A 17927-nucleotide genomic window follows, 5' to 3' on the forward strand; every position below is an offset into this window, starting at 1 on the left:
TTTTATTGTTGGGAACTGCTCTGCCTAGTTTCAGGAATTATAACCGTTTAAGGCTGAGTGTGTGACCTCCGGGATGCGAGCCACTGAGGAGACAAAGCTTGTCTCTGGCAGCAGATGCTGCCCCTGCTTTATCCCCGTCCCCAGTGCATGGTCAAGGATCTATGACGGGTAAGACTCTTCACAGTGAGGAGCAACCTAAGCCAGACCTGGGAGGCCATCACGGAGGGACTCAGAGGGGGTGGGGGATGGGGGGTGGGGGGAGCTGGGACAAAGAGGGAGTGATAGACCCTCACCCCCAGCCCCCCACCCCAGCTATTCTGACATAGCCCAGTCCCCATGCCCTCTGGGAGATAGTGCTTCCTGGCTCTAATCCACTTAAGCCTGAAAACCTGTGACAGGGAAGACAGTGCAACCTTTTACCAGCCAGCCCAGGATCTGGTGTAATCTGGCAAGAGAAAGAATTCTTAACAATCCTGTGAAACCTGCTTTGCTAAGAATGCTTTTAGTCAAATGTTTTTATTTTCCCATAGTTTTATAGCCTTTTAGTTGATACACCTGACTTAGGAGAAACCCTAATGGTTCTTTTTATACTATCTACTATTTACTGCCTATCCATGATTAGTAAGTTGTACCTGAATTCCTGTGTAAAAAAAAATAAAAGCCTGTTTAGGCAAAGGGTAGGCAGCACTCTCCCCTAGAGTGTCCTGCCCCTTTTCTCCACAGGATTCGGTAGTCCGTGTGAATTTGTCTTGATCATCCATAACTCCGTGGGCACTGCTGGTCAATGCACATGTCAATTTATTATTGAAATCCATGTAGGTTATGTAGATACTCTTCTTCACAAGCCTGGCACTGGAAGGACAGAAAGGTCATTTTAGGTCATGGGGGTGGGTGTCCCCCTTGGGTAAACCCACTCCAGCAGGAACAAGGTGGGTCATGCTTAGGTCTCCCTCATGCAGGACAGGGTATGATGGGGTCCTCAATAAATGTTTGACATCTGTGTATTGAACTCAGCTCTGGTTCTAAGAAAAGTGTGGCCTCTGGGAGCTGTTGGCACCCTTCCTTATGCTTATACAGATGCAGATGTTTACCCTGTTCTCACCCTGAGTCTTGCTGGACTCCCACCCATTGGGTCCATGGGAATTTTGTGCTCTTGGGCCATTGTGGACACTGTCTGTGAATGGGTGGCTAGGAATGATCAATATTGTGCATGTCCAACATCCCATCAGAGTTCACTTCACAAACAAAAGTGTAAAGATTAAATAAGTACTAATTTCAAGGTGGTGCCAGTGATGTATAAAGCCCTGTGCAGCCCAGGTACAAGGAAAGTGCATTACAGAAGTTTCTGTGTTGCAGGCTTCATGAATGCCACATGCAGATTGGGTGCATCTGTCACAGGAGAAACTTGGTTCTCCTTGTCAATGCAGTACAAAATTGCAGATCAGCAAGTGTATTAGCACACTAGCAGGGTTTATTAGTGATACGTTCTCATGGGAGAGGACAGGTCTTGCTGAGGTGGGCGTGAAAGAGCTTGGGTGGCAAGGGCACCAAGTCCTTTGTCCTGACTCATATAGTTGGTGGGATGGAGGTGAAGTTACATATTGACAGGTAAAAGTGGTGCCAGCTTCCATGGGGGACATTACTACCCAAGTGTAGGTGTGGAGGTCATTAGCCTGAATCCTTATCTTGCTTCAGATCCTATTTGGTCATCTTGTAATACAGATATGTGACAGAATTAAAGTTGAGGCAATTACCCAGTTACCTATGGGCTTTTTCTGTCAGCACTAGGGACCCTCATAAATCAGATAGTGACCAGAGGCAATTAGCCAAATGTGATTTACAGGTCCTTTCCTTGAGCCCTGTAGACCCTCTCCCATCTTCTAGACCTTGGGATGAAGTTTCAAATCCTTTCTTTCTCAGATAGTGGGAATGATACCTAGAATGTCAATGTGTTAACATGGTGTTTCTTCTGATGCTGGATAATCTGGCAACAGAACTGGACCAGGCTCAGGACTGCTGAGTTAGTGGGAGAGACAGGTCTTCCTTGTTCTTCCTGCCTTGGCTCACCATCTATCTTAACACACCAGTGGGGGCACATGCTGTTCCCAGTGTCAGTTCTCAGCAAGGGGTAGCCAAGGGTCTTGTTTCACAGGTCACTCTCAGTACCACCTACCTGTGTTGAAGAGGCTCTGAAGGTGCGCAGGGTCAGTGGGAGGGTGGTGACTTGGAGGGAAGTGAATCTCCCACCTCAGGCCTTCTTGGGAAATCTGAGTCTCTGTGGTGAAAGCAGTGGGGTCTGCTCAAATTCTGAATTTGGCTACAGACTCCTATCCTGTCCTTATCTTCCTTTGTCCAGCACTAAAGACCCAGAAGACATGGGTACTGAAGGCTGTTCAGCAGGACTTGTGATCTCAGCGATCCTCTCGCCAGATTCTTTCTGTGCTGACTCCAGTTTGAATGTTAAACTGAAAGGCTGGAGTTCCCATTTCCATTGTACAGACTAGTAAGCAGGCAGGGAGAAGTTGAGAATCATGCCTTACATCACACAGCTGGAGAAGACAGAGCTGAGACTCACACTAAGGACTGATGTGGAAACTGTATGCTGTTCACCAAAAAATGCTGACCCTGAAGGGGCAGCAAGGACAGTGAGGAAGACGAGGTGTACATACTGAGCCTGGCTCACATACATTTCTCCCTGCCATTCACCTGAGGCTCTAGAGGTTGTAGGGAACTAGAAGAGCCGAGAAGCCAAGGGAGGAGTGTAGGAAGCCTATTAGGAGAAAAGGCCCCATTTCCCAGGAGTCCAGGGAATTCCCTTCTCTGATGCATCTGTCTCAAGTCCCTGTTTTGGGGCAGAAACCAAAGTAGATTGACTAAAGACTTATGCGTTTGCAGGAGTTGAATTTCTGTGGCTGTGTGAGTTCTTTGTGGCTCTTATGGAACTCTCTGCTTTCAGTGATGGGGGCAATGAGAGATGTGGGCTACATATTTGTATGAAGACAAACATTTTAGAAAAGAATGTCAAAAAGCATGAAGATTGGTGCTGACATCCCCATATCACTCATGTAACTGTTTGTCCATCTCATCTCTTGTCATAAATATGGAGGATTTGTTTACCAATGACTTGCACAGTAATTGCAATCTTGGAGAGAGTAAGAGGCCATAGACTTCCTATGGCTATTGATGTGCAAATTAACGCTCAGGACTCACTCAGTCCACTGGCATAGAGCTTCTCCCCTGAGTGTGTCCTGTGGTGTGTGATGAGATCTGACTTGTATGTAAAGCCTTGCCCGCACTCCCTGCAAATACAGGACTTCTCCCCTGAGTGTGTCCTCTGGTGTGTGATGAGATGTGACTTGCATGTAAAGCCTTTCCCGCACTCCCTGCAAACATAGGGCTTCTCCCCAGAATGTGTCCTCTGGTGTGAGATGAGATTTGACTTCTGTGTAAAGCCTCTCCTGCACTCCCTGCAAACATAGGGCTTTTCCCCTGAGTGTGTCCTGTGGTGTCTGATGAGATCTGACTTGCATGTAAAGCCTCTCCCACACTCCCTGCAAACATAGGGCTTCTCCCCTGAGTGTGTCCTCTGATGACTGATGAGATTTGACTTGCATGTAAAGCCTCTCTTGCACTCCCTGCAAACATAGGGCTTCTCCCCTGAGTGTGTCCTCTGGTGTCTGATGAGATATGACTTGCATGTAAAGCCTCTCCCGCACTCCCTGCAAACATAGGGCTTCTCCCCAGAGTGTGTTCTCTGGCCTCTGATGAGATGTGACCCATCATTTAAGCCTTGCGAACACCCTCCATGCTCGATTGTTGTTATTCTTGACATTCCTACTTTCACAAAGAACTTGCCTGCACCCTCTGGACTCTCTTTCTGGCCTCTGCGGGGCTCTTCCTCCATCATTTGCTCATGCTCATTAGAGCTCGTCATTTGTTCTTTGGAAGGTTGGAAAGATCTTGAGATTCTCTTTTGACTGATCCTTTTAAGCAAAGGTTTGGACCTCTCTTTAGCCTCTAGACCCTCAATTTTACCATTCCAGTTGTGTGTATTAGTATGTTCGTGGTGCTGATTCTGATCCTCTGGACAGGGTTCCTCTGCTTGGAGGTGTTTTCTTGCAGATGTACCCTGGAGAATCTGAGAGGGATGATTGAGTTTCATGTGTTGGCTGAGGAATTTCTGACTGGAGAAGGCCAGAGAGCATGAGGGACATGGGTGAACCTCTGGCTTTGGTTCCGCTGAAAGAGAAAGGTTTGGTCAGGGAGATGTTGATGAGAACGCTTGGGCCATATGATACGTCTCCTGGTAAGACCTGCCCCATGAATCCTTCTTACTGTGGTGACAACGCAAGCTCTTTATCCCTCAAAGTGTCCACTTGCAGTTTATTTTCCTTTTTATTTTTTGCAGTGCCTCTTCAGAAATCTAGAAAGCCCACACCAAGGGTCTTTTCTAATATTGCCCAGACTAGGGGCTTTCAAGGATCACGAGAGGCCATTTCACTCCCTGTGTGGATGGAACTGCAGTGACCTTTTCCATGTATCAGTATCTTCTAAGTCATGTTAAAAAGGAAAACCACAGGCCCGAACTAGGAATTCCTTCTCTCTGGTTTCCAAAACGGTAAAATAAAATGTCCTTCCTGCCCTTGCTGGTGTGGCTCAGTGGTCGAGTGGCAGAAGCAAAGAGTTGTAGGTTCAATTCTCAGTCAGGTACATGCCTGGATTGTGGGCCAGGTCTCAAATAGGGGGCGTGTGAGAGGCAACCAGGCATTCATGTTTCCCTCTCTCCCTCTTTCCCTCTAAAAATGAATAAATAAAAATATTTTTAAAAGTTCTTCCTCAAGCCTCACACCAGATATTCATGCTTTATTTCATTCAGTGCTAGCCCATTTCAAATACAGAGAACTCCTGTTTCAAAATATTTCTCCAACCACATGTCTTACATGCCTGACTCCTGTGTCTCTCTGGCCAATCTACCATGCTCTCTCACTTGGAGATGAAGTAATCTCTGAGAGGATTCCCCACTGGAGTTTATTTTCTTTCTTTTTTTTTTTTAAAGATTTTATTTATTTATTTATCTTTTAGAGGGGAAGGAGAGAGGGAGAGAAACATCAATGTATGGTTGCTTTTCGTGCATCCCCTGCTGGTAGTTGGCCTGCAGGGAACTGGCCTGCAACCCAGGCATGTGCCCTGACTGGGAATCAAACCGCGATCCTCTGGTTCGCAGGCCCGCACTCAATCCACTGAGCTACACCAGCCAGGGCCCCACTGGAGTTTATTTTCTAAAAATTAACGAAGTATGATCAGAACAGAGAACACACCACTCAACAGCTGACAACTGCACACTTACACTCAGGAAAGTCCCCAGTGTCTCAAGTAGGATCATCGTCACGGCATTTCCAGGTTGCTGAGCATCTATCTGAACTCTGTTCTTCTCCTCTATGCTGAGACAAGACCTGAGTGACCCTCAAACAATTCAATGCCGCACCTCTTTTCTTCCCTGCACTAGCTGCTCCCTTGGGCTGGGATCCTTTGCCTGCAGTATTTTTGTAAATGTTGTATCTGGAGAGACCCCTTCCTGGACCACCTGCCACACTGCACCTTCCCTCACACCGATCCCTAGGCAATGATCCTGGATTAGTTTCCCCCAAAGCACTAACTGCTCTGTAGTGTTATGCACATGCAAGCACGTGTGTCTGGGTTTCCGTCTTTCACCAGTCAGCTCCTCAAGAGCAGTGATTGTGATCCTCATGTTTATCTGTATTTCCACGTCCCAGGACGCTGTGCACCAGAGTAAGACCTCACATGATAATTCACTGATATGATGAATGAATGCAGCACTGTGCCTGAATGGTGTGGCTTGGTGGGTTGAGTGTTGTCTGAAAACTGAAAGGTTACAAGTTCGATACCCGTTCAGGCACATGCCAGGATTGTGGGCCAGTTGGGGGCATGTCATAGATAACTGATTAATATTTCCTTTGCACACTGATTTTTCTTTCTCCCTCCTTTCCACTCTCTGTAAAAATAAATAAAATTTTGTTTAAAAAGATTTGATTTATGTATTTATTTATTTTCAGAAAAGGGGAAAGGGAGGGAGGGAGAGGGAGAGAAACATCAATGTGTGGTTGCCTCCCACATGCCCCGTACTGGGGACCTGGCCAAAAACCTAGCATGTGCCCCAAGTGGGAATCAAATTTGTGACCCTTTAGTTCACAGGCCAGCGCTCCATCCTCTCAGTCACACCAGCCAGGACAAAATCTTTAAAAAATAATGATTGCCTACAAACAAAAATGTTTTATTTAGAAGTATGGAGGAACATTAAGAAGAGACAGCAATAAAAGTGTCAGTATTCTCCCACTGCCTTGGTGAGAGAACTGGTTAGTGCTTGAAAATTTTTGTTTTGCCTCTCAGTCTTTCAGCACTATATGTGGTTGTATGTTTTGTTCATGAATTTTTTAAAAAATAAAAATATAAAAAAATTTTGCCTAAGAGTGAAAGGCATATGCATGCATTATGAATTTCTGTAGCATCTGATTTGAAACTTGACTGACTCTAGAGTGGATTTTACTCCATTTAAGAGTTGGGTCATGAATATTTCTATGGAGAATTCTCTCTTCTCTTTCTGTTTTGAAGAACAGTGGTACCCACCTCTCCCAGCTGCGAGCTCTCTCTTCCACTTGCTGCCCCATTTGCTGCCCAGCTCCTGGCCATACTCGTCCCCGCACCAGACCAGCAGCTCACAGCCTGGCCTGACAACCCGGCAGGTTCGGTAGAAAATCTGCCCATGGTATTGAAAGGCCACCAGGTTCTGCTCTTCATCATCCCGGGCACAATTCACAAACCTGGGATTGAGGCAGATGAAGGGAAAGAAAACCACAGTGATGAATTCTCAGTTCCTATTACATCCATGTCCAGCTCCTCACTGATTCTTAAGGCCCTCAGGCTCTGGTGTTGCCCACTGCCCCTAAGGCTCCCAGGGAATCTGTTCGGTGCCTGAGCATCTGCCAGCGTGTCACGGGAATTCCTACCTCCAAGTCCTGCTGGCAGTGTTCATCCTGCCTAATACTATTTTCTAAAACCCAGTTCTAGACTTAACCTCCACCCTGACTGGCCATAATATCCAGTGATCTCTGGCTTCTCCAAACTCTAAATCAGGTTGTCTCATGCCACGTCCAGTGCTAACCAGGTCGGCTGACACAGTCACGGCTTGGGGACAAAGGCTTCACAGAAGCATTTTCTAGCCATGTCGGTTGACACAGTCACGACTTGGAGATGACGGCTTCACAGAAGCGTTTTCCAGCAGGACGGACATGGCATTAGTGGATATATGGTGTTGCTTTTATTCTTACTGTTTCTTAGTATTCTAACCTTTGCACTTCTGATAATTTGGAATCTCCTAGAATTAATGGCCACTCTCAGAGAAAAAACAATAGTTGGCTCAAGTCCTAAGCAATGTCACCCTGGCTGAATTAAGGCATCGGCATACATTACTTATTTGTTCCTGTGAAAGCCACCCAAGAAAGAACAGTTCAGGGAAAAATATGTATTCCCACAGAACTGCCTCATAGAATAGCAAACACCCCTTTAAGAAAATAGCCCCTGATTGTCAAAGAGTTGTTAGAGTAACAGCCCCTCCTTTACCTTGAATAGAAATATATATCAATTAGAATTAGACAGGCATAAAAACAGAAGGAGCTGGTTAGCTTTTACAAACCAAGCACTTAGAAACAACTACCAAGGAGTTAGAGTCCACAGTATACAAAAAAATTTTAGACAGCAAGATAGATAGCTAAGTTAGACATTATAAAGGCTTATAATGAATCTCCTAACCTCTGCTCGGTCTAAGCATACCTGTTGCCCATGACAATTTCTGAGAACTTTAATAAACAATAAGACATTCAAACTGTACATAGAACTATTTCAAATTGTCTGATTAATGGTTCTCCTGGTCAAAATAACTTTTGTTTAACATAATTGAAACTATGGCAACTTTCGTACTTTTCCTGGTTACCTTTGTATTGATTTTTTCTGCTTAACTGATCATGCTATGCACCTGTAAATGTTAATCACTACCAGAAATGAAAATATAAAAACCTGCTGTACTTGCAATAAACGGAACAGTGCTTCACCTGCCTTTGAGCTGTGTAGTTGCCTGTTACCCAGCGCCGACGCCTACTCTCACCTGAGGGACCCTTAGATAAGCTGTGGCAGGACCATGGCAGTCTCACACCACAGAACCTGGTGCTTGATCTAGGGCTCTGCTTCTAAATTAGCTCACTAAGTATCCAGTACTCAGCTCACATCTGTTTTCTCCTGAGAGGCCTTTCTCCAACCCCACTACACTTTATGTAGGATACCATTCACTTGCCTGCCCAATATTACCATAGAAAATTGGAGGTCTTTTTGTCTTAGTACAATAAAACAGAAGAAGAGTAGTTCATTCACATTTTGTTATCCCTGATAAAAGAGAGCCCCTCTCAGGAAAGGGGCCCATGACCATTCCTCTGCAGGCCTCAGAGCCCAGTTCTAGTCTGGAGTGAGGCTGGGATGGTTTGCTGCCCTCACAGGTTTAGGCAACCCTTGGTTTGTGCTATCCTGACACCATGCGCTTCTTAAAAAATATAGTTTCTAAAAGCAGTTGTTTTTATGTCTGTCTGCAAGAGGTCCTCCACAAGGAAATGGGTTGTGTGATCTGAAGGAATGTATTCCTTCACCATAACTAGAAAATAGTAAATGCTTAATTAATGTTCATTTGATAAATCAAAGTAATCCAGTGTCCCCAGTGAATCTAGGCTCTTCAAGGTCCTTTCCAGTGTCCAAGTTGTGTCTAGCAGAGAGCTTTGTATTTTGAGGACACATGCTATACTTTCTTCCTAAAAGTCCCCTGAAATAAAAGAACACTATATGGAGAAAAAGAGGGAAAAAAGGATTGAGGGAGACCACTGAGGGAGGCATGATGAGAGGGAAAGATATATGGGTTTGTGGGGGGGGTGAGAGTCCCCTCTGGCACCTAGAGACCTGTTGACCTCACCTCATCCAGTTGGCCCAGGACCTGTCCTTTCCATCCACATATTCATAGCAGTCTCTCCCTCTGGCAATCTGTGTTTCAGAAAAGAAGTTAAAGACCTTTTATTTTTTTCGAGGGAAGGTAATAGTCAGAATTATTTTACTACACAATCAGAGCTCTTTCCACCTGTATAGGGATTCAACTGCCAGCTGTGACCACATGATATTTTTCTTGCTCATCATCTACATGTCTAAGTCTACCCGTCCAATCAGAGCAGGAGCCCCACAAGGGAGAAGCCACGTTCATTGTGTCTGCACCACTTTGCTCCCACTTACTTCCTGACCCTAAAACAGGAGCTCTGTGTTCATGTAAAGTCCATTGAGTACACAGAGCTAACCACATTGTCCCCTTCATGTCTAGCACATAAGAAGTGAGGTCCCTCCAAGCTTCAGAAGGAATGTGGGAAGCCAGAGCAAAGTGGAAGAGGCAAGACTTCTCACCAGCCAGGAGTATCTGCTCTTGGCTGCCTCTTCATCTTCTGTGATGTGTCCTTCATAAGGGCCAAAGTGCAGACCCACTGGCAAATCAGCTGCCTCATTCCACACTCCAAGCCCAGCCTCAGGGATGCCAGATGGCCCAATTCTCAACCCAGGGGGCAGGGTGAGGGCTGAGCGGTGGGGATGCCCCTTGTCCACTGCACTGTCCTGTACAAATGTAGGGGGCCCATGCACAGCACAGCTGTCGATGAAGAAATTCTGACACTTCTCACAATCTGGAGGCGAGAGCAATGGGGGTTAGGGAAGGTGTAGCACATGTTCCTGGACACAAAGAGCTTCAGAGGGAGTCCCGCACTGACATCATTGAGACTCAATCCTGTACTCCAGGTCACTAGAGGAAGGGACTGATTTGGGGACCAAAGGACTAGATGAAATTATTGTATCATACATAACATGCTTCTTAGTGAGGGTCACTTACAAAGGTAGTCATCATCCTGGGGCTCAGTGACCTCTTGGAACACATGACCCTTTCTTTCTTGTTGGCTGTACATCTTCACGTCAATCTCCTTTCTCCTGAGTTCTGAGTTGAAGGCCAGGTGAGCGAGGTTGGTGGGGTCTGGAGTGTTAGTTCCCATTTTGTCAGATAACACAATCTGCTCTCATCAAGTGATCACCTGTCCTTTTGCACACTCTGGTATTTTACTCTGTTAACTATTAGTTCAGAAGATGAAGACTCCACACTAACTACAGACGACTGATTCAATTTTAGTTTCCAGATCTTCCCATTATCAGTTTTAACTTGCCAACCTTTAATCATTCATAAAATATTTATTGAGTGCACATTATGTGTTAGGCATTGAGTAAAGGCCTGGGCACACAACACACATAAAGTTTGGTTGCTATTATCACATATGGATTTATTGGACCAGTTGCATGTGTCAACTGTTTTAAATTTAATGTTTTCAAACAATATATGAGTGATGTTTCCTTATCTTCACTTTATACATTAGCATTTGGGAGCTCAGAGAATTTATAGGATTTGCCCAAAGCTCCATTCCTAACTTCAGTCTCAGCTTAGCCCAGCTTAAATCCAGGCCCATCCAAAGTCCTCCCCACATAGCTAGGTCATACTTATGAGCCCTTCTATAGGACTTAGAGGAACTAAAGTTTCCAAAGTATTTTCTCTTACCCGATTTTTGTCTAGTGTGGTTTCCAAAGGCACATGCTTCTCCAGGAAGGAACACTGGTTTCTGGGCATGCTCTGAGTCACTTGCTGTCATCAAATTTGCTGTTCCTAACAATTCCTTCAAACTATATTCATTGCTTAATGGTATCTTGGATGTTGCCTTCAATATAAGAGTCACATATTAAAAGATAACATGTATTTAATTTTTTAAGGCTTATGGTATATTTTACATGCATGTCTTTAATACTTCAACTCTTGGAAACATCTAGGAGTGTGAATACTAGAGGGGATAGAGTCGATGTGGGTAATGAATCCAAGATTAGAACCCATGTCTTATGGCTCTTTTCTTTCAACTGTCTGTATAATATTGAGAATGAAGGATATTGGGAAGAGAATAAAGAAATAGTCGGCAGAAACATATCTAGAGAATAAATAAAATGGTGATAAAATTTGCAGTACCTTAGAAAGAATATTTGTACTTAGATTAGCTGGTTCCCACCAATTCTGTTTGAATAAGGCTGTATCAGTAGCTAGTTGTCTTCAGTTTCAACCTCTAACATGCTAATTTTCAATGTCACAGTGAACATGCAAGAAAATAATGCTCACGAAAGTGTTCTGTGAATTGTGGAATACAGTATGTGAGATTACAGTCCTGCTATCAATTTACTCCTCAGCTCTCTCCATATTTCACATCTCACAGAAAATACCTTCAGCGTTCATTGATCATCTTCTAGTTTAACTTGTAATTGTGAAATCATTCATTCGGCAAACATTTGGGGGCCCTCGGGGACCCTGATCTTGGCCTGTGACTTCTGAGAAGTCTCAGGTACGGACCAGCCTCTCAAAGAGCTCACAACATGGAGGGAGGCGGGTTGAACAAATGATTCTAAATAGGATGTGAGTGGCCCCATTGGAGGCAAAGAAGCTGTTACTTCACCCTATAATAAAGGGCATTTGAAATCAGTTCCAGATGGATGAGTTTCTATAGAAGAGTATATAACCTATATGAAGTCCTTAAGTCATTTTATTATTTGTTGTTTCTCAATCATGAAACCTGAAGCTCCTCAGGAGTGGGAGATGCTCTTGAATTAGAGTGGGAGGCTGTGATCCTGGACACTGCATTCTTCTTCATCTGGGACCACCCAGTGTNTTGAACAAATGATTCTAAATAGGATGTGAGTGGCCCCATTGGAGGCAAAGAAGCTGTTACGTCACCCTATAATAAAGGGCATTTGAAATCAGTTCCAGATGGATGAGTTTCTATAGAAGAGTGTATAACCTATATGAAGTCCTTAAGTCATTTTATTATTTGTTGTTTCTCAATCATGAAACCTGAAGCTCCTCAGGAGTGGGAGATGCTCTTGAATTAGAGTGGGAGGCTGTGATCCTGGACACTGCATTCTTCTTCATCTGGGACCATCCAAGGTACAAACTGCCTACACATTGTACACTTTCCTTAGTCAGAGGGTCTTAGTGCATCTCTCACTTCAGCATAGCAGAGAACTTTGATTGAAACCATCAGTCAGATGAATGATGTAATGACGTATGGATAAGACAGTATAAACTTTAGAAACTATGAAAGTTCATTTTTCTAATTTTGAAAAAAGATTTTATTCATTTTCTTGAGAGGGGGAAGTGAGGGAGAAAGGGAGAAAGAGAGAAAGATTGATCGCTTACTTGCCTCTAACAAACACCCCAACCTGGAAGCTGACCCACAACCCAGGCATGTGCCCTGACCAGGAATCAAACTGGCGATCTTCCCCTTTGCGGCATGACAACCAACTAACTGGTCACAGTGGTGAGGTCAAAACTCTGAAAATTTTAATGAGTTTGTAAGTGTTTTAGAGAAGCAAATCTGGGTTAGATTGTACTACCACTGATACTGTGATCTTAGACACATAGTCAAACACTTCTATATTTGTGAAAGATTCACTTTCCTTATCGTAAATGGAAACAGTTATATAGTACATACCTCATCAGGTTGTTGTAATGTTTGAGTGAGTTTATTCACATAGAATTCTTAAAGTCTGAAACATTGTGAGAATGAAGCAAATGGTAGTTACTATTGTTACAGTAGTTGTTAACTTAGGATGATGATGAGCCCTGGCTGGTTGGCTCAGTGGATTGAGTGCTGGCCTGCAGACTGAAAGGTCACCAGTTCCATTCCCGGTCAGGGCACACACCTGGCTTGCAGTTCAGGTTTCCTACTTGGGGGCGGGTGAGTGGCAACCCACACGGGTGTCTTGCAAATGCTTCTCTCCCTCACTTTCTCCCTCCTTTCCCCCTCTCTCTAAAACATCGATAAATAAAATCTCTAAAAAAGATGGTAATATTGGACAATGTATTGAAGAGACCAGGAAAGGAAGGCAGCAGTTCCTAGGATACTGTCTGCATTTTGCTACTCTTACCTGCATTTCTATCCATGAGGAAAATTTTCTTGTCAACAGGATTTGGGAAATAGTTACCTTCTGATGTTTACTCTGTTTACTCCTGAAGGCCACTGGAGAAGGTTTCACTGAAAGATGATGAGAAATCAGTGTTTTCATCGGTAAATGTTTCCAAAATCTGGAGATTCTTATTAGGAACACAGAATTCTGAATGAGAATAGTCCAAGAACAATCCCAGGATGATTGGAAAATGTTTTCCGAGGTATCACTAAGGCCTATGCTTCTATTGGGGCCATCCACTAATTTCCTTGGAATGATAAAAAAAATAGACAAAGTGTCATCTATGCTTCACCCTATGTTCATAAAACATCTATTACATTTATTAAAAAATAAATTGGCCCCTCCTGACAAAAATGTAATAAAAGTAACTGCACAGAGACTCCATGTCTTCAACACAACCCTTTCCCTGCTCTGTTGTCTTCATTCAAACTGGCCTTGTCCAGGGTAAGGGCACTACCACCCCCTCGCCTCCTTTCTCTGGGATCCTCCCCACTGTGCACATACTGGCCATCCACACCCTTCCTTATCATTAGACTCTGGTTGGCATCCACAGTCTGCTGATCACAGGAACAGAATTCCAGTCAAGTTAAAGATCACATCTTGGCTTCAGCTGTGTTTCAACCCCAGACCCAGGAAAGAGGACTGACCCTACTCCCCGAAAACACTCATGATACAGGACCGAATGGCCCCATGGCCGACATAAGGAAATGATACAGCGATAAAACTACTCACTACTCTGGCCTCTCCCCAGCTCCCATCATCACCATGGTTAATACTGTTCCCGCCTTGTCTCCATGCAGGCCATCGGGCAGCCAAGGTGTGGGGACACTCCTCACTGTCCAGACCTGCCTCTCTCTCTTGCAATGACAACTCTTCTGAATTTCTTATTCACTTGTATATTCTTATACATTTACGGGTTATTACTGTGTCTATAAATATGTAAGATGATTTTGCACACATGAAAGTTTACAGGAATAGCCCCTCACTGTACGATACACTGTTCTGCATCCTGTGTGTTCGCTGGACAAGCAAACCCTGTCCCCTGGTTCTGTCCCGAGATGCAGCCTGACCTACACCAGGTCCGTGTTGGGAGGGCAGCTCTGCCTCCTCCTGCCCCTCACCTCGCTGCCTTGGAGCCCATTCCTCATCAGCGTCCTCAGGGTCCTCCTCCTGGAGCTCGGTGACCTGCCTGCGGTGGTGACACAGGAAAGCTGGTCTCAGGGCCCTGAGACCTGGAAAGAGACAAAAACCTTTGTCCTGAAAGCAGAGACTGGAGGAGGAACGAGGTCCAGGAAGCCCGTGGGACTGGCCCCGATGGGATGGGAGAGTCTACAGCGCCAGCCCTGCTCTGACATAGGAGCAAATTCCCCATCGGTGTCCACGCAGGAGGGAGCTGCGGGCGGATGGAGCTGCCAGAGCCCGGGCCAGCCCCGCAGCCCGGCGGGTTCCCCAGGCCCCTGCGCTACCTGGGCCAGCAAGCACGTGGAAGTTCCTCTGCGCGTTCCGGTACCGGCGCTTCTCCCGGTCTCCCGTTCTCCCATCGCCGCCCACTCCTCCCCGGAGAAGCAGAGGGAAGCGTCTTCCGAAGCGTCTTCGGCCTGGAGAGGAGAGTGGAGACACCAGTGACTCGGTGATGCGAGTGCGCGAGTGAGAGCGCGCGTGCGCGGAGGGTCTTCCCTGCCCTGCGAGTCCCGCGAGTCCCGTCTCTCCCACCAGCGCTCCGCACGCGCACGGCCTGGGCCACCCCGAGGGCCCGGCGTCTGTGGAGCCCCGTCCCCACGCTCCCCGCCGGCCCTCAGCTCACCGGAGGCGTCCGCCCCGCTTCTCCCTCAGGGCTGTGCTGCGGGCCGAGGCCCTGTGGGAGGAGAAGGCGCTGAGAGGGCCGACCGCCTTTCTCCCGTTGGCGGGGCGCCGGGAGCGGGGGACGCGGGGCAGGGGCCGACGGTCGACGGCCGGGGCGTCTTCCGGGCTGAGGACGCTGAGGCCTGGGGGGAGGGGAGGGTCAGACCCCGGGGGGGAGGAGACTCAGGGCGTCTCGTCGAGGGGCTTCCGGGTCCCCACACGGAGTTCGTTTCCAGGACGACGGCATTTAGCGTCTCTGAGTTTGGGGAGACTCGGTCTTTCCAGGCGAGCTGCACGTAGGGTGCCCCGAGCTGAGGGGAACGGGGGTTTTCGGGCTGTTTGGGGTCTAAGCGTCGGGGGTCCTCCGGGTTGGCGCACGCGGACCCCTTGATGCTGAAGGGACTCGGGGCCCCTCAGGATGAGGGCATCGGGGTCTCTCGGGCTGGACCTTGAAGGTCTCGGGCTAAGGACTCCCAGCGGCAAGGCTCCCCACCTACCGGTCAGTTCCCGGGGGCCCTGCTGCGCTGCCGCCCACCTCAGCGGAGCTCCTCTGCGATCTCCGGGGCTTCCCGCCCTGAGGGGGGGAGGTTCCATCCTGGATAGCGCCCAATCAGTGCTGGGATCCCCGGGCCCTGCTCGCCAATGGGCGATCAGGAGAAGCTGAAAGGGCGGGGCAGAGGGACCGAGCCCCCTGGGTTCCGGGCTGGCCAGCGGAAGACCCGCCCCGCCCCGCGGGGATTGGCTACCCGGGGTCTCCGTGGCACCTGTCACCCACCCCGCTGCTCCAAGGCTGGTTGTCGGGAAGCTGGTGAGGAGTCCATCCCGCAGGAGCTGGGATCTCCGGGCCGGGCCGGACCTTAGGGTGAACGTGGGCCTCCGCCGCCAGACAAAGTGTCTTTGTTCCACCAGACTGTGGTCGGGATCCCCAAGTTACATCTAGGCGCGTCCGTGCCCCCGACTCCCCTTTTCAAACCCACTTTCGGCTAGAGCTGCATAAGCAGTGAGGACGCGGTGGAGACTGTATTGCATTCCGTGGAAACTTAAGTCAGTAAAATCTGGCCACGCAATTCATACACACAAAATGAGTCCCAGAGGGCTCAAATACTTAAACACAACAAATGACATAATAAGTATACTGGAAAACACACTGGGAGAATTTCACATCTCAAAGAAGCGGCGTTATGAGCAATAGGTGTGTTTAACTCAGGTGTAAAAACATTTCAGAAATAGGAAGCCGAGATAAAACCAAGCAAAGCTAAATAAATATAGAAATACTAGAAAAACGTACAGGTATTTTGCATAAAAATAACATCAAATTTGTGTACAGGGGTTCACAGGGCAGGGTCAATTTAGCTGCTATTGGGAAGAGTGTTTCTGGTCCTTACCTCTTTTTGAGCATGTAAATATAACTTGATTTCCATGGATGGCAAATAAGCCAACTATTACTGTGAAACTGCATAAAGGGAAACCTCACTAAAGTGGACTTGGGGGTCAGTGGGGGTGCTGACACATAGCATCACACAGGGTCAATTACAGGAAAAGTTGTCTGTCACAGGCCCCAACATGAAGATGTACCATGTGCTGGACTCTCCAGCAACTCAGCCAGAGAGAAACCATCGTCACCCTGATGGTTTCCTCCAGTGCACTTTCTGTTGAAATGATCCCTACCAACTTCCTCCTTTCTCTATTTAACATAACAGTCCTCTCTTTTACTTATGAATCTTGCCAATAACTTTTGCTACAGCTTGCTTGTCCTAAACTGCAATTTTTTTTACTGTTTCTGAATAAACCCCTTATCTGCTGGTAAAATAACTGATTGCTAGGTTTTTAAACATAATTTGGTGGCTTGTATGGGGATCCAGAGGACTCCTTACATCTCTGAGGCTGATGAGCAAGCAGGTGCAGTGCCCCTGCTCTGAAAGACTCGGGGAAGGGTCCTTTGATGCAGACTCTCCAGTGGTTATTTTGAGAACAGCCACCCAGAAATAACATGCTCATAACCCCTGATTCAGAAATTCCACTTGCAAAATTTCTTAGAGTAGCCCTGGCCTGGTAGTTCGGTTGGTTAGAGTGTCCTGCCTATAAGCCAAGATGGTCAGTTCATTGTCCAATCAGGGCACATACAAGAAGCAACCAGTGAATGAATACATAAGCGAAACAACTAACACTCTCTCTCTCTCAAATTAATAAATGCAATGGAAAGAAAAGCATTACAAATTTTCCCTAGTTATACTTCCCTGTATAAGAAATTAAGTATGTTTAATATATTTTGTCCAACCCATATAATAACATATAATTTTAAAGTTTTCAGTAGAAGAGAATTTATTAAATTATGATTTGTTAACATGAAATATTATAGAACATTAAAATGCGTGAGAATATATGATATTTCATTAAAGAAATAAAACCTAATAAGGTGGTTCTAATGGATTTTAACAGAGAATAACTTCTAAATAATGTTATTATGTGAGAAAAGTATTCTGCAAAACAAATTATATTTTAAAAAACCCAGGCAGAGGACATGCTGGGAGGAGACACAGGGACTATGTGCTGGGATCAGGGCCTGGGCAACGTGAAGGGGAAAACTTGCTTTTCCTTCATGTCATTTGGAATGTTGTGTCATTTGTTTAAATGACATTTCCTTTACTTAAATCTATCTATGATTATTTTTTGGAGATAAAATAATGGATGAGAAGTAGTTGGTTTTATATGTATGCATTTAAAAGTGACTCAACAAAAATTCGGCACACCCTCAGTACATCCAGTGCTCCGTGCTGCCTTATTTATCTGAATAGCACCCTGACCACCCAAAGTGTCCAATTTGCACCCAAAAGTCTATTCTAGCAGAAACATTTCCACAGTGCAAAATATACTGTCACACAGTTACTGTTTGTTTCAGAGATACAAATCATTTTTTGATCAAAACAATGAATTTAATATTTAAGTACTGG

At 46.0% G+C, this 17927-nt stretch overlaps 1 protein-coding gene across 1 annotated transcript; it reads right to left on the reverse strand.

Moving 5' to 3' along the window:
- Positions 1 to 2536: 2536 nt before the first annotated feature.
- On the reverse strand, positions 2537 to 16005 carry LOC118989678 (histone-lysine N-methyltransferase PRDM9-like). The gene is made up of 12 exons (XM_037049954.1): positions 15954 to 16005; positions 14939 to 15119; positions 14601 to 14725; positions 14256 to 14366; positions 13153 to 13202; positions 10691 to 10847; positions 9980 to 10117; positions 9505 to 9776; positions 9029 to 9096; positions 6646 to 6839; positions 3702 to 4239; positions 2537 to 2549 (listed from the first exon to the last, which is right to left on the reverse strand). The coding sequence occupies exons 1-12, from the start codon at positions 16003 to 16005 to the stop codon at positions 2537 to 2539; spliced, it is 1899 nt and encodes a 632-aa protein (XP_036905849.1).
- Positions 16006 to 17927: the final 1922 nt, after the last annotated feature.

Source organism: Sturnira hondurensis, unplaced genomic scaffold (assembly GCF_014824575.4).
Source record: "Sturnira hondurensis isolate 20B ecotype Veracruz unplaced genomic scaffold, ASM1482457v3 Scaffold0000780, whole genome shotgun sequence".
NCBI classification, from domain to species: Eukaryota; Metazoa; Chordata; class Mammalia; order Chiroptera; family Phyllostomidae; genus Sturnira; species Sturnira hondurensis.

Excerpts from the sequence above, each read along its gene's own strand:
- LOC118989678 (XM_037049954.1), bottom strand. The coding sequence starts at position 16,005 with ATGCAATACAGTCTCCACCGCGTCCTCACTGCTTATGCAGCTCTAGCC. Across the intron at positions 15,120-15,953 it reads TTATGCAGCTCTAGCCGAAA|GCCTCAGCGTCCTCAGCCCG; the intron begins GTGGGTTTGAAA and ends CCCTCCCCCCAG. Across the intron at positions 10,118-10,690 it reads CCACACTAGACAAAAATCGG|ACCCCACCAACCTCGCTCAC; the intron begins GTAAGAGAAAAT and ends CTAACACTCCAG.